The sequence below is a fragment of the Simochromis diagramma genome, unplaced genomic scaffold (assembly GCF_900408965.1).
Source record: "Simochromis diagramma unplaced genomic scaffold, fSimDia1.1 OVJJ01000307.1, whole genome shotgun sequence".
NCBI lineage: Eukaryota > Metazoa > Chordata > Actinopteri > Cichliformes > Cichlidae > Simochromis > Simochromis diagramma.
Window position 1 is genome coordinate 215,407 of NW_024386786.1, and position 21,415 is coordinate 236,821.

General features: G+C 40.2%; 2 protein-coding genes across 4 annotated transcripts; both read right to left on the reverse strand.

Annotated features, from left to right (window-relative positions):
• Window positions 1–863: 863 nt before the first annotated feature.
• On the reverse strand, window positions 864–10,382 carry LOC120728171 (fMet-Leu-Phe receptor-like). 2 transcript variants are annotated; one of them, XM_040022951.1, is made up of 4 exons: window positions 8,695–10,382; window positions 7,385–8,581; window positions 4,566–4,752; window positions 864–3,107 (listed from the first exon to the last, which is right to left on the reverse strand). In XM_040022951.1, the coding sequence occupies exons 3-4, from the start codon at window positions 4,743–4,745 to the stop codon at window positions 2,289–2,291; spliced, it is 999 nt and encodes a 332-aa protein (XP_039878885.1). In that variant the 5' UTR covers window positions 4,746–4,752; window positions 7,385–8,581; window positions 8,695–10,382; the 3' UTR covers window positions 864–2,288. The 2 variants fall into 2 exon arrangements, with proteins under 2 accessions (XP_039878885.1, XP_039878884.1); XM_040022950.1 differs by lacking the exons at window positions 7,385–8,581; window positions 8,695–10,382 and having other exon boundaries at window positions 4,566–6,346.
• Window positions 10,383–12,560: 2,178 nt separating this feature from the next.
• Window positions 12,561–21,402, reverse strand: LOC120728172 (C3a anaphylatoxin chemotactic receptor-like). Of its 2 annotated transcripts, XM_040022953.1 has the most exons (3): window positions 20,477–21,402; window positions 16,990–17,173; window positions 12,561–13,588 (listed from the first exon to the last, which is right to left on the reverse strand). In XM_040022953.1, the coding sequence occupies exons 2-3, from the start codon at window positions 17,164–17,166 to the stop codon at window positions 12,770–12,772; spliced, it is 996 nt and encodes a 331-aa protein (XP_039878887.1). In that variant the 5' UTR covers window positions 17,167–17,173; window positions 20,477–21,402; the 3' UTR covers window positions 12,561–12,769. The 2 variants fall into 2 exon arrangements, with proteins under 2 accessions (XP_039878887.1, XP_039878886.1); XM_040022952.1 differs by lacking the exon at window positions 20,477–21,402 and having other exon boundaries at window positions 16,990–17,488.
• Between the last annotated feature and the right edge of the window lie 13 nt (window positions 21,403–21,415).

The window sequence follows — 21,415 nt, forward strand, 5'->3', positions numbered from 1 at the left end:
TCAATCAATCAATCAATCAATCAAAGACAATACCAAAGTGCTGTACATAGTACTTTGGAAAATACTTCGTCTTGTCTCCTGAAATGTTGGGTCCTGATCTTCAGTGTTCCAAGAATCGGCCTGTCTGTGTAACGTTTTACACATTTGAATACTACTTATGTACTCTTTAAAATAAATAGATAAATAAATAGACCAATCAGGTTTAACATTATGTATGATACTGCATGATGCTGTGTTGGTGCCAGTTCTGATGTTCATTCCCTTTGTTGGTGCTTTCAGTTGCATGGGTCACCACGGGCATCTTGACAGGTCTGTGGCTATGCACTGCCCCATTCACAACAAACTGCGGAGTCTTTGCTCCCCATGTACATGACCCTTGGCCACCCATGACCCTATCATCACTGTCCCTTCTGTTTCTTCCACGTTTGATAGATACTGAACATTGCAGACCAGAACATCCCACAAGATCTGTGATTTTGAAGATGCTCTGACCTCGCTGTCTGCCCATCACATTTTGGCCCTTGTTATACACGGGTGCCATGATGAAGAGATAATCATGGTGTGGTGGTATTAACCAGAGCCTGCTATGTGCTGTGGCCTGAAGACAGAGCTGTCTTTCTGATGTTGGGTGGGTCCAGCCTTACAGAGTGTCCGGGAGGATAATTGCCAAAACAGATCTCAATGGAAGTTATCTGCTTACTATAACGGGTAGATAATGTGTGTCACTGCTCAGGCTTGGCCTCAGACTGTGTGTTCTGTCTGCTTTGAAAGACTGTGAAGGTTTAAAAAATAATAATATTCAAATAGATGGAGCACCAGAAAAACAAAAGTAATGGAAATTAATTTAAAATCATTTATTTAAAAATACATTTGTATTATAGTTGTAATACAAATAATCTAGTTTAAATTGCATTGATTGCACTGCTATAAGCTGCATTTCATTATGTACAGAACAGTCTTGTATATGTAATCCAGCGGCCCCCAACTCCCGGGCCACGGACCGGTATCGGTCCATGAGTCATTTGGTACCAGGCCGTGAGAGTTGAGGCTCGGCTGTGAAATTTATGGTTTTCAGAGTTTTTATTGGTTTTTGACATTATTTTTTCTTTTAAACGGTTTTAGTGTTAACTCTGTGTCCCTGGGTCTTATCCCATGTGTTATGAATAAATCTTCTTTTTTTTGGTACTGGTTTTATTTTGTTGTATTTATCTGCGACACCTTAAATGCCGGTCCGTGAAAATATTGTTGGACATAATGATAGACATGTCTGTGGTGCAAAAAAGGGTTGGGGACCGCTGATATAATCTATATTTAATGTACCCAAATGAAATATCACCCATTAAAAGTCCAAAATTTTTGTAAGTAGTTAACGAGTTTACACATTCAATTCTAATGTGATGTGTATCTTTGCAAAAAAAACAACAAAAAACTTGTATATTTAAGAGACATTCACCATTAAAATGATATTTCCACATATAAAATAACTAGATTTAGCTTTTCTCTTTTTTTTCAAATCATTGAGAAAATCATTATTTCAGTTACCGTACATTATAGTGTATATAAAATCAAGTACAAACTGGTGATTTAATCTATTTCACATAAAATAATTTTATTTAATAGGTATAAGTGTTAAATGTTGTTATTTACTAAACCATTAACATTACTTTAAAAACAATATCACTCCTTTAATGCAGTACTACTGTATTACATTTGAATTAAAAATATTTGCCTTTAAAAACACTTTGAATTTTAAAATTTTACTAAATACACACACACACACAGACAGACAGACAGACAGACAGAAACAAGTTATAGAACGATGAGATTTAGCTTGGCACTGTTCAGTGAAAGTGCTCTGATGCTAAATGTCTTTTAAAGAGTCACAGAAACAAAATAAAATGACAATTAAAAGCCTCTAGCTTTTAAAACAAGAGAAACCTGGAGCAATCCCCCTGGAGCTGCAGACACTCTAGAAGAAGGGTCACAAAACAGTGTTTCACTCCAGTGTGCCAAATATATATTTTCTTCACTGAGCACAGAATGAAAGAAAACACCTTTTCACAGTCATACCTACTAATTCTTGCTGCACATAAACTGCAATGAAAAGCTACAGATTACAAGTTACATTATAATAACGACTTTGCTATTGCCATTTCACTGCTATACTAATGGTTTATATAAAGATATGCATTTTTTTTTAGCTTTAGGATCATTGGGGGAAAATTTAAACTTTAGCTACACCCACTTATTCCTGCCACTAAAACAGTGTCGTGTTTCAAACCAGAGCTTTAATCCAAAGAGCGATCAGTGGACTGAGTCATCTGACCATCCATTTCATCTGTCAGAGCTCTTTTATAAACTCTCATTACACTCTGCCTGAAACCCTCTCTCGCTTTTAGACCCATGCAGAAGTACAATAGCGGGTTCACACAGCTGTTAAAGTAAGCAACACCTTTTGCTACAGGGTACCAGATTTTCACTACTGCATTTTCATTGTCCACCATCTTCACCAGTAAGAGGCAGTGGTAAGGTGCCCAGCACAGGAAAAAGGCAATCACCAAACAGGCTAGTATACGCAGAGGGCGGGACTTTCCTGAGAGGCGGGTGCGTCGGATTCCCACCCCGGCCAAGGTGTAGCAGATCAGAATGATTGTGAAGGGAAACATGAAGCCACACAGGAAGCGGATGGAGTAGAGAGCTACTTTGGTGCTGTTGTACCCCTCTGCCTTCTCTTTCGGGTCCACAGAACATTTAGTCAGGTTGTTGTTGTCCATGTACATTTGGCGATGAATGAAGTAGGGAATGCTGAAGAGGATGGCTGCAATCCAGACGCAGACCGCCACCACCCTCGCTGCCCACAGGGTGCGACGACGCTTTGTGAGGACAGGCTGCCAGATGCAGAGCGCTCGATCCAGACTAATCACAGCCAGCAGGAAGACAGAGCAGAACATGTTGGTGTATTTGAAGAAGCCGTTGAACTTGCAGAGAAAGAGGCCAAAAGGCCAGTGGTCGAAGAAGAGCATCTGAATGAGGGAGGAGACTCGTGTGAAGCAGAAGATCAGGTCTGCTATCGCCAGATTCACCAGCCACACGTTGGTGACACTCAGCTTTAAGGAAGAGAAAATAAAACGAGATGGAAAAGAGAAGAATGGAAGAAAAAAATGTATTTATATGAAGCAAGTCACCAGATTGTGATATTATCAGCGATATTAGCAATTTTAAAATATCACTATTTGGCCTTCATCTTAATCTTGTATCAAACTCAGTAGGTTGTTATTATCAGTAGCATCAATAAACATCTAGTGTTTATGTGAAAAAAGCTAAGTGAAATAAACCTCTGCCCAGCCTCCAAGTGGGGATTTGTGTTCCTATTTTAACTTGCAAACACACCATCCATTACTACCTCTGAAAGGGTGACCAGCTCTCAGTAGGAGGAAGAGATGAGACAGATATTGACTGATAATGATCACTCATTGGGCTGATAAGGCCAAAGGCTGATGAGGATGTACTTATTAAATTTAGCCACACTGTGCACATTGAGACCCAACACACTGTGTTTCAACTTGTACAGTCATAATCAGTGCTTTAACTTATTAAGTCTTAATTGGTCAAAAATAAGTTTAATCACACCAAATCAATGGATATAAGAAGTTTATTAACAGCTGGATTTCCTTATATGCTGATATGACTAGAAACGATGACAGAAGGGGTTCATTAACAAAAGAGAAGAAAAAAGAGGGTTATTTGGAGTTATTTAAGCCAAGGGTTAGTGGGTTTATTTATCAAGAAATCACTCAAGGACATTTACAGAGTGGTACCGAAGCCACTCCTTAGTTATCTTGGCTGTATGCTTAGGTTCTTGTTCTCTTGGAAGATGACCTTTCACTCGTGTCTGAGGTCCAGTCGCTGTTGAGCAGGTTATTAGCAAGGATGTCTCTGTACATCATGATGAGCAGTGCCCGGTTTATTACAGACATGAGGCTTGGCATTCAGCCCAGTGAGTTCAATCTTTCTTTTCAGAGAACCTGATCATTTTGTGTTTCATGGTCTGAGACTCCTTCAGATACTTTTGGGAAACTTCAGGTCGGGTATAATTCCCTGGACTTCCTGTCTTGGTTTGTGCTCTGACATGCACTGTCAGTCTGGGGCTTAAATCTGACAGCTGATCAGTGGAAACAGGATGCACCTGACCTCAAAGGCTGTAAATATTTATGCACATGTTATATTTTTGCTTCTTATCTTTAATAAAGTATTAAGACTTTCAAACAAACTCAAATATTTGTACTTCTACTTAAGTGATGAATGTATGTTCTTTTGCCACCTCTGTATTTTGGCACGCACTAAGAGGTGAATGATAAATCTGCCATTGAGTATTTTGTAATCAGTATACTGGTTGCATTCATGCACTGATATGTAACATTAAAAAAACCCCAAAAAACACATTTACTGAAGCTGTCTTGAAAACTCTTGCCTATAAAATATTGTACAAACTAAATATGAGAATTTCACAGAGATACTTAAAACCTCAGAAGGTATTTGAAATACATGTTTCACTTTATATCTACCTTAAGTTTGAATCCAGCCACCCAGATCACTATAGAGTTCCCTGTGATGCCGAGCACAACGGTCAGTGCATATAAGATAATGGTGACATAGTCCGCTATGGCATTGATGCCCATCATAGTTGTCTGGTTCTCCTTTGAAAACTTGAGCATCTGATTGGGCAGAGAGACATTGGAAAACATTGTGTGGCTGTAAAAGAGAGAACAGAAAAACAACAAAATATTACTCATCATGTAACTCCTGATCTTCCAGACAGTGAATAGGAAGTCATAAGATTACCTCCCACGCTGCTGTATATTATCATACTCACTGACTCCCTAGATGATTTTTCTTTGGCCAGCTAAGGCATTTGCTTTGATTCACATTGGCTGCTATCTTTTCATCTATTTAGGTCTTTGTCACGCTGCTCACAATGAGATATATATTACTTTTACAGCCATTGTAAAGAAAATTATGTTGCTTTATATATCAAGTTACAATAGAAATAACCAGTGGGTCTTCAAATGGGTGCACAGCTCAAATGAACAAAAAAAAGTGACATTGTTATTTATCTAACAAAAACCAAGATGCAGAAGCAGTGAGTCAGAGACTGAGTGTTAGTCTTACTGCTTCCATAGGAGGACATACACAGCAGTGATCTCAGAGAAGCAATTGTTGCTGCCGATTAGTCTGTGAAATGGTTACAAGGCAATTTTAAAACAACTTGACTTGTTTTGGCTGTGTATGGTTCTTCCACATGCTACTAAGGCTGCTGTTTCTTAAATGAATAAGCTGTTACATTTCCAATATGTTTTATTTCATTAGACTTCAATAATCCAATCCAATAAACACGACTCAATGACAGAATAAGCTGTTTGGCAAAAAAGATTTGACAAGTTTTTTATGGTTGCAGCCGACACACTCAGCTCTACTGCTCAACCCATAAATGCATTATCCTTACAAATGTGCAAATGTGGCACCACTTATGGGGGTAATAAACAGGTTCTGCAGTGGTAAGAAATATTCATCCAAACATACAAAATATAGTATATATAAGTGTGTATAAATTATATATGCATATATGTATGCATAGGGGTGTAATTCTTGACCAACTGTTGGCTGAAGGTTTTGTTGTATTTTAAAGTGTGTGGGAAATGGTTAAACTTATCGAAACAGGAAGTATGTTATGAAAATGGATCAGGTCTGAAAAAAGATTATGACATTAAGCAAATTTCATCATCTGATAAAGCTCATGTTACAGAGTCAAAAGCTTAAAAACAAGTAACAAGTGGTATTTGTGATGAGATCATTTCCTTAGACCTTAATCTTTGAATACATGTGACTCTGGCAACAACTCACTAAGGTCTAACAGCTTAAATATACTAGTTTATATAACTTAACAATAATCTAATGTCTGCTATGCAGAAGATATTAGATTAAAAGCTGTTAATAACATATTAAACTGTCACCCTGATCTGTAAAGAGGCCTGATCTTGTTCTTGTTCATTAATCAGTGCAGATACATAATAGAATCCTGTCACGATCCTGGGTCGTTTGACCTAGCGTTTTGGAGTTTTGGTTTATTCTGATGTTTATGGTATGTTTAAGTTATTTAGGTTATCTAAGTTCATTTGCTTATTAGTTCCCCCCTTGTGTTTTCAACCCCTGTTAAGTCTCCCTTGCCCTTCAAGTTCATGTTCTCATGTCTGCGTCTCATCATGTTTCCTGTTTTATTTTGAAGGGGTCCTGTGTTCCTATGTTCAGTGTTTTTAGTTTTACTCTCCCCTTGTGACATCGTTATGTTCATGTGTGTCAGCTGTTTTCCTCATGTGTTCCCACTTCCCTCATTAGCCTCCTGTGTGTATTTAGTCCGTGTGTTTTCAGTCATTCCTTCTCAGGTCTGCCTCAGCCAGACTGTGACAAATCCAGCCTGTACTCACACTTGTAACACAAGCGATTCCCTGCTTTTAGGAAAAAAATAGATTTTTTCAATTCCTCCACAGGTTAGTGGCAACTACTTTCACTCTGTTGAGGCGTCAGGACATATGGTGACATATGGTTTTCTTTATCACTATATTTTTGCCTGTTGCCAAAAAATGTATCAGGCTATAACTTAATGTGCTGTTTTGGGTATTTTGACCCTGAAGTTTTAACCCATAATGTAGTTGAACATGAAAGATTTGAGCGAGATGAACAAATTTTGAACACTAACTACAAAGAAATTCATTATATATGGAAAACTGTCTGGGTTTTAGTATTTGTTGGTTTGGTAAAAAGTTGTTATTACAGTTGGCCCGATCATGCTTTGATGCACATGTTTATTTACACTTTAGATGCCTACAAGACCACAGGTCAGCTGCTTTAGAAGAAATTCTAGTTTCATTTCTTTATCCATGTTAAGGTTCCTAAAACTTTCCTTTGGAAAGGCAAATTAAATTCTCACAAAGACATCCTGTTTGTTTAGGTTAATAACTTTCATTTCCATCAAATAATGTAGCATTCATTTGAATGAATGAGTTCATTCCTAACACATTACCTAGTCGATATCAGTATAGATATTGAGTTTGATTTTCTCCCATTGTGGGAGATCTGATGTGGTTTCTAAATATTTCTTGATTTCTTTTTTTAAAAAACTGCATGTAAACAATTTAATTCATCATAAGCTCTTTTCCAAAGATTTTCAATCAACTATACATAACCAAAGCTCTCTATTAAGCAGAAAAACCTAATATTACATTTAAACAGGCAGGAAAAACAAAAATGCAAAAACACGAATTAAAAAAATAAGAATTTAAGTATCATCTGAGAGATCTAACCGAGAAAGAAAAATCGAATTTCTTACCTAAAATATTGAGCTAAAGTGAGCAGCTTCACTCTTAGTAGTCAGAGGCAGAAGTGAGGATGTATTTGTTTGTCTGTCCTGTTGTTACTTCAAGTTTGGCTGTTACATAGTTTGTGTCATGGCTCTCACACATATGAATACACACTCCCAGACACATTAACACACCCTCCATTTCCTCTTTTTTCACGTCATGTGTCTGGGTTTATCTTCCATTCTGAATATAGTTGTTTTTTTTTTCCCTCACACAACCATACCCACATTTCCCTCCCATTTTTTCTCAGACATAGATTCACACACCAATTGAGCATAAGACCAGAAGTGTGAATAAGTTATTTAAATTCAATTGCAGAATTGTTTTCTGTTATAAACTGTTCACAGCTGTTTCTAAGAAACAAGGCCTTAATTGGCATCCAGCAATGGAAAGTTGATTCATCCATCCATCCGCCCATTTTCATCTGCTTCTCCAGGGCCGGGTCGTGGGGGCAGCAGCCTAAAGAGAACAGCCAGACCACCCTCTCCAGATTTGGAGGTGCTTCTAATTCCTGCAACTTCACACTCGGCTGTGAACTGCTCCAGTGCAAGCTGGAGGCCACCACCATATGAAGCCAACAGAACCACATCATCTGTGAAAAGCAGAGTCAAGATCCTCATGGTGAAAAGTGGCTATACTGAGGAATTCTGTCCATAAAAATTATGAACACAATCTGTGGCAACAAACCAACTTCCAGCTGCAGCTCAATGAGATGTAAGTTCCCCATTCTCCCTCGGAATGCTGTCAAAGCTCTGCCGGAGTTGGGCTGGATCTCGTGGACTGGGAACTCTGCTCGGTGTTGCCAGCACACCCTCACTATTTAGGTGTGTCAGGTCTTTCCAGCATCCTCCCTCAACTACTTGATCCAACTCACCTCCAGGTGTCGTTTAGTTGACAGCTCAGTCCCTCTCTTCACCCAAGTGTACAGAACATAGATCTGATGATATGATTATAAATATCAATCATCAACCTGCAACCTTATGTGTCCTGGTGCCATGTGCATTTATGGACACCGTTATGTTAGAACATGCTGTTGGTTATGGAAAAAACTGTGGTTCAGGTAAAGGGTTGAGATCGGAGAGGCTGCTATTCCCAATCGTGTCCCTCCAGGTCTCACTGCCGTTGCCCACTTGAGCATTAAAGTTTCCCAGTAGAACAGCAGCACCCTGAAAAAAATGAGAATAACCTTTTAAGCTATTACCAGTATTTAACTAAGGTCAAATAACACCGCTAATATGAATGCAAAGATGTGATAACACATATTATAACGAATATTTACCTTAGGAACAGAATTGTTGTTTTCAGATATCCAACTGCAGGGAACAGGCCACTCAGAAAAAGAAAATGCCAGAAACAACTTCACTGTGTGAATGAACGGTTAGGAATTAGTTAATAAATTAAAAAAACAAAAGAAAAAAGTGCGTGGAAAAACAAAGAGTTTTTATAACCTACGTGTATAGAACTGACAAAAAAAATGTGCTGCATTATGAAGCATAAACACTGAAGGCTACATGAGGAAGCAAGCCTTAAAATAAGTCTGGAAGTGAATGGAAAACTCAGACAAAGACAAGGGGGAACACAAGAAACTGATGAAAATGGACAATTATGATGAGAGCACAAGACTACAGCTCCAGCAACAAACTCCCAAGAGCCACCTTTAAAACAGTAACAAAATACTTACTTACTTAATAAATACTTACAAAAGTGTATCAGATATAGATTTACAGATTTGAAGTTAAAACATACATATCTAGTTTATCTAGCTTAACTGTCAGGCTGTAATAAATGCCCCGAGGTTTTCATGAGCATTTACACAATTGTGCTTGTTTCATGACATGTCATGGCGTTTAACCATGGTTACCCTCTGTTGAAGAGTGAGATTTTTGTAGGTAAAATCTCAGGACTGAGTGGCCTACTTACAGATGGAAGGGGAGGAAGGGGTTCTGTTTAGGCAGAAGGCTCAATAGGGAATGTCATCAGTATGTGCATAGAAAATAATCATATTTTAAGCAGAAACTAAAGTCCTGGGAGGTGACTGACTCCAGCAGTGCCTGAAGGCACTAGAAACTTCTGCAAACATCTGCCTTCTTTCTGTTAGCTAAATAAAACTCTAAAAACATTTTTTCATATAGTCTTTCTTATAGTCTTGCTTAATATATCAAAACAAGGAAAACCAAAATTAGAGTAGAAAAATGTGTCTTACCCATTTAAACCCATGCCTTAATAGTTGTTAATAACCTCTGGCTCTCTTCCACAGCATGTCTTTTGTCCCATTTTCCACACCTTATCTCCAACTGGTCGTGGCAGATGGCCGCCTCTCCCTGAGTCTGGTTCTGCCAGAAGTTTCTTCCTGTTAAAAGAGAGTTTTATTCCTGCCCACTGTCACAAAATGCTTGCTCATAGTGGGGTTTATCTGATTATTGGGACTTACTCTGTATCAGTGTAGGGTAACTGCCTAATAATATAAAGCACCTTAAGGCAGCTGGAGTTGGCACTATACTCACCATACACACACAGCAGAACATCCAGTTAAATTGGGGTGAAATGAGTCCAATGTTTTGTTGTTGTTGTTTCTTTCTGTCTGATTGCCATGGTGAATTGTGTGTGTGTCTGAGCTTCACTGATGATGTCATTTTTTCTCTACTCATGCATGTGCTTCACCCAGGGTGAACAGGACGGAACAAACTCTGATCAGTTCTGGAGCTGATAATTCGGAGTTACTTATTTTGGAGTTGAAGTACGTTGATTATGCTTCCTGGAACAGACTCCTGTCCCAGGTGTGCATGCAGAGGATAATAATGGTGAATCCTACAAAAAGGAAGTATAGTTTCCCTATTGTTAATGCCTCAAGCACCAAAATGCATACAATATATCCAGTCTAACCCTGACTTTCACTGTCAGGTAAAGCTGTTAAAATGTATTTTCAGGCACTCAAGGGAGAGTTAAGCATTGATCCAGGAGAATTGTATCCGTTAACAGTCTAAATATATTTTATTTTATTGTTTACTCTATTTAATTTGTAAAATATGTGTATATACACACACACACACACACACACACACACACACACACACACACACACACACACACACACACACGTAGAAAAACATTTAGTATACACATCCAGAAATGCATATACTATTATATATTGTACATATATTTATTAGTTTCAGATTTAGCCATTCTTGTATTTTGCTTGTTTACGTTACTGTATTTTGCACAACTCTGTTGCTTGTGAAGCTCGCACACAAGAATTTCACTCACATGTACTGTACCAATGTACCTGCACATGTGATGTGACAATAAAAGTGATTTGATTTGATTTAATGGTGTAGACTGTTATTAATTTGTGTTATTAATATTTAGACAAAGAATTTGTATGCACTCATTGCATTTATAAATTGTAGTCCCTACTTCATACACAGGCAGTGTGTGCATTCGACAGAAAACAAAGTAACGTCACACACACACACACACATATACAGTGGGGCAAAAAAGTATTTAGTCAGCCACCGATTGTGCAAGTTCCCCCACTTAAAATGATGACAGAGGTCAGTAATTTGCACCAGAGGTACACTTCAACTGTGAGAGACAGAATGTGAAAAAAAAATCCATGAATCCACATGGTAGGATTTGTAAAGAATTTATTCGTAAATCAGGGTGGAAAATAAGTATTTGGTCAATAACAAAAATACAACTCAATACTTTGTAACATAACCTTTGTTGGCAATAACAGAGGTCAAACGTTTACTATAGGTCTTTACCAGGTTTGCACACACAGTAGCTGGTATTTTGGCCCATTCCTCCATGCAGATCTTCTCGAGAGCAGTGATGTTTTGGGGCTGTCGCCGAGCAACACAGACTTTCAACTCCCGCCACAGATTTTCTATGGGGTTGAGGTCTGGAGACTGGCTAGGCCACTCCAGGACTTTCAAATGCTTCTTACGGAGCCACTCCTTTGTTGCCCGGGCGGTGTGTTTTGGATCATTGTCATGTTGGAAGACCCAGCCTCGTTTCATCTTCAAAGTTCTCACTGATGGAAGGAGGTTTTGGCTCAAAATCTCACGATACATGGCCCCATTCATTCTGTCCTTAACACGGATCAGTCGTCCTGTCCCCTTGGCAGAAAAACAGCCCCATAGCATGATGTTTCCACCCCCATGCTTCACAGTAGGTATGGTGTTCTTGGGATGCAACTCAGTATTCTTCTTCCTCCAAACACGACGAGTTGAGTTTATACCAAAAAGTTCTACTTTGGTTTCATCTGACCACATGACATTCTCCCAATCCTCTGCTGTATCATCCATGTGCTCTCTGGCAAACTTCAGACGGGCCTGGACATGCACTCGCTTCAGCAGCGGAACACGTCTGGCACTGCGGGATTTGATTCCCTGCCGTTGTAGTGTGTTACTGATGGTGACCTTTGTTACTTTGGTCCCAGCTCTCTGCAGGTCATTCACCAGGTCCCCCCGTGTGGTTCTGGGATCTTTGCTCACCGTTCTCATGATCATTTTGACCCCACGGGATGAGATCTTGCGTGGAGCCCCAGATCGAGGGAGATTATCAGTGGTCTTGTATGTCTTCCATTTTCTGATGATTGCTCCCACAGTTGATTTTTTCACACCAAGCTGCTTGCCTATTGTAGATTCACTCTTCCCAGTCTGGTGCAGGTCTACAATACTTTTCCTGGTGTCCTTCGAAAGCTCTTTGGCCTTGGCAATGGCGGAGTTTGGAGTCTGACTGTTTGAGGCTGTGGACAGGTGTCTTTTATACAGATGATGAGTTCAAACAGGTGCCATTCATCCAGGTAACGAGTGGGGGACAGAAAAGCTTCTTACAGAAGACGTTACAGGTCTGTGAGAGCCAGAGATTTTCCTTGTTTGAGGTGACCAAATACTTATTTTCCACCCTAATTGACGAATAAATTCTTTACAAATCCTACCATGTGAATTCATGGATTTTTTTTTCACGTTCTGTCTCTCACAGTTGAAGTGTACCTCTGGTGCAAATTACTGACCTCTGTCATCATTTTAAGTGGGGGAACTTGCACAATCGGTGGCTGACTAAATACTTTTTTGCCCCACTGTATATATATATATATATATATAAATCTGTTTTTTATTACAGTAACTATATATAAGATCAAGTATATTAATCTTAGTGCCTTGTAAAGCATTTTCATTTTAATTGCATTACAATGGTTTGCGTTGAGAAATTACAACAGACTGATCAAAACATGGAAATTGATTCTTCTGAGCTTTAGGATAAATCAGAGAAACACAAAGATTAGCTACACCCACTGCTGTCAGACTCTTTTTTGGCACAGAAACAGTGCTGTGTTTCAACCCAGAGCTTCAGTCCAAAGAATGTTCAGTGCACTGAGTAATTTGGACATCCATATCATCTGACAGAGCCCTTCTATAAATTTTCATTAGACCTTGTCTAACTCCCTCACTCATTTTTAGACCCATGCAAAAATACAGCAGTGGGTTTACACAGCTGTTAAAGTAGGCAATGCCCATTGCTACAGGGTACAATATTTTCAACAGTGCAATATTATTGTCCACCATCTTCACCATTAAGAGGCAGTGATAAGGTGCCCAGCACAGGAAGAAGGCAATGACCAAACATGCTATTACACGCAGACGGCGGGACTTCCCTGACAGACGGGTGCGTCGGATTCCCACCCCAGCCAAGGTATAACAGATTAGAATGACCATAAAAGGAAATATGAAGCCACACAGGAAGCGGATGGAGTAGAGAGCAACTTTGGTGCTGTTGTACCCCTCTGCCTCCTCAATCGAGTCCACAGAACATTTAGTCAGGTTGTTGTTGTCTATGTAAGTTTGTCGATGGATGAAGTAGGGAATGCTGAAGAGGATGGCTGCAATCCAGACGCAGACTGCCACCACCCTCGCTGCCAACAGGGTGCGTCGGCGCCTTGTGAAGACTGGCCACCAGATGCAGACCATTCGATCCAGACTGATCACAGCCAGCAGGAACACAGAGCAGAACATGTTGGTGTATTTGAAGAAGCCGGTGAACTTACAGAGGAAGAGGCCAAAAGGCCAGTGGTCTGACAAGAACAGCCGAGTGAGAGAGAAGATTCGTGTGAAGCAGAAGATCAGGTCTGCTATCGCCAAATTCACCAACCACACATTGGTGACCGTCAGCTGTTGAGGAAGAAGAAAAAAAATACTATGAAAAAGAGACAAGAGGAAGAAAAACAGAAGCTCACATTTGCTAGATGCAAGTAACCAGACTGGGATGTTATCTGTGGAGATTTCTTTATGTTAAAAGCCATTGAAAACATTAAAAACACATAAACACATGATCTTTAAGTTCTCCAGAGGCCTGGTAATGAACTAATCATTTGATTCAGGTGTTTTGAAACAGGGTGACATCTAAAAGCTGCAGGACAGCGGCCCTCGAGGCCTGGAGTTTCTCACTGCTTTAAACTCTGGCTCTCTCTCATGCTATCCTATCTCCTTCCTCCCTTCACTTCTCTTTCCCCTCATCCCCAATTATAGTCTTTGTGTCCAGACATCTGATTGTCAGGGTTTTCTCTCTATTATTGTACGGTCTTTACCGTACAATTTATCAGGGGTCGGCAACCTTTCTGATGATGAGTGCCAACTAAAATTTCCTCAGAAGTTAATGTGCCATATGATTGCATTAGCAATAAATGTAATAATGGTCTATATTAACAGTTAAACACTATATAGAACAACTTTAAAGAATAATATTTGTACGCAGATGTTGGCAGCTATAAGCAAATAGTTATCAGCTATTTGGAAACAAAAAAACACAACTTTTTATCCATAACAAGAACTGTACAACAGAACATGCAAATGCAAATTCATGGTCTCCTCATAACAATGAAAAATACAGTCAATAAGGCATCCGCAATGTTCTGAAGACAGTTAAACTTGTCAGGTAGTGATGTCCAGCAGGTGAAAATGCAGCTCCATGAACACGCACAGCTATGGATTCCAGCTGCGTTCATAGTTCTGCAAACTTTGACCCTCACAGAGTCAAGCTTTTCAGTTCAATCAGCTGCATTTTGATATCCTCTGTGTGCAGCCAGTTAATGCCAGACAAATCCAGCTGCTCATTAAACCTTTCTGGTTTGATCAGAAAAGAAAACATTGGTCCATAGACCTGAAAGTCCTGAAAATGCATTGTGAATTCTGTCTCGAGTCTATGGATGTAGGCATGTACTTCCGCGGTGCTGATGCTGCGCTGAGCGCACAGTTCCTGAATATATTTTTTATTGCACCCTCTCAGATTAATTCACTGCATGCCGTGCCAAGGGTTGGACTGGGACAGAAAATCGGCCCCGGCATTTTGACTAGAGACCAGCCCACCAGGTATTATAGGAAAAACCAGAAAGCCTTTGAATGAAAATGAACGCTGTTGTGACAGTCACGTACACTGTCTTGTTGGTATATGTATGATTTCTATACATTTTACATCAGATAAAAACGTTGGTCGTAAGAGTCAGATAATTATCTATTAAAAACTAGAAATTTTAAATGAGAGTAAGAAAGAAAAGTATTTCTTTGTGCCCCCCTTTCCCTGTTAATGCCCAACCTGGCCCCCTGGCAAAACTTTGCTAGACCCGCCGCTGCACAGTTACCAGCTGTCAGCTACTTAGAAAAGGGTCCTCTTGTTATTTGTCTCTCAGAAGCAGTTCATAACTTCCCTTCAACTCATTCATGTCACCTAAAAGGTAAACCTGTTTCTCCATCACCTGTTCAGCTCTGATGATTCAGTAAGGACATCTCCTGGTTTCATCTTCATGTTTCCCTCTCACCACATATCCAAACCGACATCATGACCAGCAGCTTTTACAGCTGTGGCTCCAGCAAACATCAGCTGATACTAGAAATTAATATTAAATAAATTCTAACAACAGCTGATCAAGCTTAAACGTGCTGCTGTTGTTTAGCGCAAAATCCGCTGGTTTCCTCTTTCTGGTGCAAAGTGGGCGATAAACAAACAAGAGAGAAAAGCCGATCAGCTGATCATTGATCAGTTTCATGATTGAAGTAGCAACAGGAGAGAGAGGGGGAGAGAATGAGAGAAGAAGAGGCAGCTGTGCACCGTAAAGACAGGATGACTCCAGCTTTGTGTCTTTTTTTCCATTGTAGCTTAAGTACAAACTGTGTTTCTTTTCTGCTCAATACAAAACGTTTAATATTTTCTCTGAATACGGGACGATTCTGTTTTTTACATGATGGTTGGCAACTCTACTAATGAACCTTATGAATAAAATAAAGTTCACTATCAGTAACATCATAGCACCCACCCAGCTGTATAGAAACTCCGTCATGCTAGCTTCACAGTACGAGTTATTGTAACTGACTGTAAAAAGTCAGCACAACAAAAATAAACTCCACCTAAACTTGGTTTATATCTGACCCAGATAGGCTGCAGGTCATAACTTCTTACCTGAAGTTCAGTTCACCTGACACTAGGACCGGCGGCCGCCTCGGGTCTCTCCTCCTCCTGCCTCCCCTTTCCCTCATCCACCTGCTGGCCTCTGTGGAAGCTCCGCCGTAGCCACCACCAAACAACTGAGTTATTTTAATACAGTTACAGCCCCCCCCCCCTAAACAAAACAAACAAAAAACACCCATACAAAACAAAAACCATAGGCCCGTAAAAATTAAAAATCACCATTGGCCCATGCCCGATGGCACTACCAGTCCAGCTATGGTCGTGCCATCGGTTAACCCTTTGTGTGCCAGCTGTGGCACACGTGCCCTGGGTTGCCAACCCCAGCCCTATATTACAAAGCAGTGTTCCCCAACCACAGTGATGTGACACATAGGTGTGCCCTGAGAAATTATCAGGTGTGCCATGGAAGATTATCTGGTTCCACCTGATTAGTACTCTAAGCATTTGGTGTGAGTAATGGGCAGAACAATTACATTCTTTTCCACTAGAGGGCAGTAAAAGTATATACTCTAATTAAACGGGTTGCCAACTGCCAGTAAAACAGAAGATGACAAAGAAGGAATTACATGATGGTCATGCTGTGAAACGACCAGCGCATAGTAGCAATAGATAAATATTTGAAAAGAAAAGCAGTCAATCTATCCTGGCTCCTGGAGAAAATTCCAATCCAGATGAAGGCCCTAGCATGAGTAGTGAAGAAGAAAGCAAAAAAGGTATATTGGGGACAAACTGAGCCAATTCTGCTATTCATGGTACACAGGGAAATATTATCAATATGCTTTTCGTGACGTTTTTGTTTAATGGTGTGCCGTGTGATGTTTCCAATGTGAAATATGTGCGTGGCTCAAAAAGGTTGGGAAATATTGATATAAAGTATCCTGGTTACAGTTTTTCTGCACATGTAACAAAAATCGTGGCTGTCACCTTTACTTGACTGAAGGTCACAGTTTGCTACTGCAGAGTATATTTACTGTCTTTGCTGAAGCTGCTTTGTGGGGAGTTGTAAAATGGGGTGCAGAATAAATCAGATTTTTTTTCAGTGAGCTTTTGTTAAACAGATTACTGACGATCTCAGAAGGTATTTCAAACATATTCTACACTTTATATCTACCTTAAGCTTGAATCCAGCAACCCAGATCACTATGGAGTTTCCTGTGATGCCAAGCACAACAGTGAGCGTGTACAGGATGATGCTGACATTGACCAAGCCAGCACTCACCACCTTAGTTTCCTGGTCATCCTTAGAAAAGGTGAGTATGTGCGTGGGAAGAGAGGCATTGGGAAACATTGTGTGGCTGAAAACGACAGAACAGAAGAAAAACCAGTTACTCAGCATGTCTCTCATGACTTAACAGGAAGCACCCAGCAGTTTTTGTGACTTTTTGCATTTTAAAGATGGGTTAAGTTCCAATTTTACAGTCAGAAACATAGAACCAACTTAACTGGAGGCAAAGTTTTCTTGTATGCCTAGTTTATGTTTTATTGTGTTAATTTCCCCTTCTTTCTCTATCATCCCTGTGTTTCCTGTGAGAGTCTGTCTTGTCCTTTGTTTGGAATTATGTTAAAATGCTCTTCATAGACTACAGCTCTGCATTTAACACCATAATTCCCTCCACACTCACCACCAAGCTGGAGCATCTGGGACTCAGCTCATCTATGTGTCTGTGGATCTCCAACTTCCTAACTGGCAGACCACAGGCAGTAAGGATGGGCGGACATGTCTCAGCCTCCACCACTCTCAGCACTGGAGCCCCCCAGGGGTGTGTTCTGAGCCCCCTGCTGTACTCTTTGTACACATATGACTGTGTGGCCACTACCAGCTCCACCACCATCATCAAGTTTGCTGACGACACCGTCGTGGTGGGCCTGATCTCTGATAACAACGAGACGGCCTACCTGAAGGAGATTAGGAATCTGGAGAACTGGTGCCAGAGGAACAACCTCCTTCTAAACGTCAGTAAGACAAAGGAGCTGATAGTGGACTTCAGCACTAAGCAGGAGAGGAACTACCAGACCCCCGTCATCAACGAGTGCCCAGTGGAGAGAGTGGACAGCTTCAAATACCTCGGAGTTCACATCACGCAGGACCTGTCATGGTCCTGTCACATCAACACCGTGGTGAAAAAGGCCCGTCAGCGTCTCTACCACCTCAGACGCTTGAGAGACTTCCAACTGCCCTCCAAGGTGCTCAGAAACTTTTACTCCTGCACCATAGAGAGCATCCTGACGGGAAACATCTTAACCTGGTTCGGGAACAGCACCATGCAGGACAGACGAACTCTACAGAGGGTTGTGCGGTCAGCTGAGCGCACCATCTGCTCCGAGCTCCCTCACCTGCACTCAATCTACAGCAGGCGGTGCTGGACCAAGGCCAGGAAGATCGTGAAGGACCTCAGCCATCCCAACAACAGACTGTTCTCTCTGTTGAGGTCAGGAAAGCGATTCCGCTCCCTGAAGACCAACACAGAGAGACTGAGGAGGAGCTTCTTCCCACAGGCGATACGGTCTCTCAATCACACCACCACACAGTACTGAACCACACATACAGTTCTTACACACACTGGACATTCTGGACATTGTTTTCACTTCATTACTTAAATCACGCTGCTGTTATTGTGTATATGCTGCTGTTATTGTGTATATATTTATTTATATTTCTTCATACATTCTTATATAGTTCTATATTGTGTATTTTGTTGTACAGTTATTTTATTTTCAACTTTAATTTATATATTTTATCTTATTCTCCCAGTTAAATTTACCCTTCATTCTAATTTGTGTTGTACAGTTATTTCATTTTTAACCTTAATTTATATTTTATTCCTTCCTAGTTAAATTTACCCTTTTTAATTTTTCATATTTATTTCTTATCTTATTCATAGCCTTTTCCTTTTTTGTTTTCTTTAGGTCACGAGCAGTTGTCCAAGCATTTCACTACATATCGTACTGTGTATGACTGTGTACGTGACAAATAAAATTTGAATTTGAATTTGAATTTGAATTTGAATTTTATGTGTCCTCAGTCATGTTTGTGCCTTACTTCACATCTCTTGCCCCCTCCCTCTGTATCTCGTCTTCCTTTTCTGTTCCCATCCTTGTGTTTCACACCATGGTAAATTGACTGATTCTCATATAGCACTTTTCTACTCTCCCGGAGTACTCAAAGCGCTGTATACAACATGCCTCATTCACACCCACTCATACGAGCACTTCTAAACACAAGTGCAAACTAATCTGCATTCACACACATTCACACTCTGATGAATGCATCAGAGGGCAACTTGGGGTTAGTATCTTGCCCAAGGATATTTGGCATGCAGACTGGGGAAGCCAAGGATCAAACAACCAACCTTCCAATCAGTAGCTGATCTGCTCTACCACCTGAGCCACAGCCACCCACTACCATGTCTCTCCTGTCTGTCATGTGCATCCATGTGTTTTCTCCCCAGCCCATCTTGTTCTCTCACCCTCTCCATCTTCTCAGTCTGTTTGTCCTCATGTTTGTTCTCCCCCAGGTCCCAGTGTCAAACCTGTGTGTTTTAGTCTTCCTCCCAGTATATTACCTGTTTTATTTTGACAGTCTTTCATCCCGTGCTCAGTGTGTTCTGTGTTACTTTGCGATGTCATTATGTCTACTGTCCCAGCTGTGCTCCCATGTGTTCCCTCGTGCGAGTTTCCCTGTGTTTGTCCGGCACAGTTTTCTATGTGTGTCCATGCCTCCAAGTATTTCAGGTTCCATGCATTTAGTTCTTCCCAGTTTAAGTTTTTATGTCAGTTCTCATCTAGCTGGTTTCCTGATTTCATTTATGTTTCTCATCAGCCACAATAAAGGCTCACTTTTTGCTAAGTTCAGTCCCACCTTCGTTGTCTGCATTCGTCCACACCTCACACCAGCCAGCTGTCTGTGACCGGCTTCTACTTTGCTTCATATGAGGGGACTTCTTGCCCTACATATGGGTGCTCCTTACACTGCTCACAATTGCACATCGATTACTTGTAAGCATTGTAAAAAAAAAAAAGTACAGCCTCTTTCAAGGTTCAACCCTGACTGATGGATTATTTGTAGTTGAAAACATTCTTCTCCAGTCTTCATAGGGGTTGGAAATTAAATATCAGTCCTTTCAGCTACTAGAGTTTCCAAAGATTTAGGAATTCTTTTTTCATGACACTTCCTACATGTTTGGAGGTTAATGCAAGATTTTTTTATAAAAAAAACTCTTGCTGTGAGAGCTTAAAGGAGTAAATAATGTTCTACAGTAGTCCTAAATGACATAAAATTCCCCCAAAGAGCCAAAAAGATAACATAAAGATGTTAACAACACTGATGTTGGTAAAAACAAGATTTGTTCAGAAAGTTAATATGTTATAAACAAAAACAGTAGCAGCTCAAAGGAAAAGAGCTGTTAAGTTAAAATGTGGTTTCTGCAATCAAAGAGGGAATCCTTTGTAAGTTCTGTGAAAATATTTTGTTATTCGCATTTCGGTGTAGTGGACAAAACCATGAATGGCACAAAAATCAAATCCCATCACCTGACCACAGTCCAAATATCAAACAACAATCTGATAAATCTAAATCTAACCCAGAATTATTTTCTTACCTGAAATATTAAACTGCTCTCACAGAGCTGTGGTGAGCTGCTTCAGTCTTAGTGATAAGAGGAAGAAGTGAAAATGCAATCTAACGATGTCTGTCATGGGAACTATAGCTTTATTATCGTTAGTTTCTGTTATGTCACTCACACGCACACAGCTTCCTTTTTTCACTGTCTCTGACTTTGTCCTGGTTTTTGCATAGCGTTATGTCACTTTAGTTTACACAGAAACACATTTATATCACTTGCCCGTTTGTCACTCACACACATAGATGGCTGTTAGATCCTGCAGGATTAGCTCAAGTCACAAGAATAATATAAAGATGAAAATGTTGAACACAGACAATGGGGACGTGGCACATTTGAACATAAATCTCTTTACCAGAGATTTTACCAGTGGAGGCAAAAACAGTAGCATTTCAAAAGAAAAGAGCTGTTGAGTAAAAATGTGGTTTCTGCAATCAAACAGGAAATGATGTCCTCAGTCACATAAATCCGTCATTTCTGAGAAAATATATTGGGCATTGGGTACATCATTCACCATCTTACAATGCTGTGATTGTAGCGATTCCCCAACTCTGTGTGAATGGTGCTCATGGCCGTTGATCAGTGATGACTATCCAGCACATCCACACTTGTAGCTGCAACAGGTTGCTGCCCCATAGCTGTTGGATTCAACAGAGTTCTGATGGTATCTGCTGAGGCTTAGGCCTTAGCACTTATCTGCATTTTGAAATATGCTAGTTTGTCTTTGGTCACTGTCCTGTTCACCTGAAACGCCGTGGTTTTCAGTAGTGTGTGTGGAAACATTTCAGTAGTAACGGCCCCAAATAACATAAAAACTGCATGTCAGGCGTCAGATGGTTATGAGACAAACTTTGAAACCACACACACACAGACACGAATATATACATATACATAATTTATTTGATTTTTAGATATTGT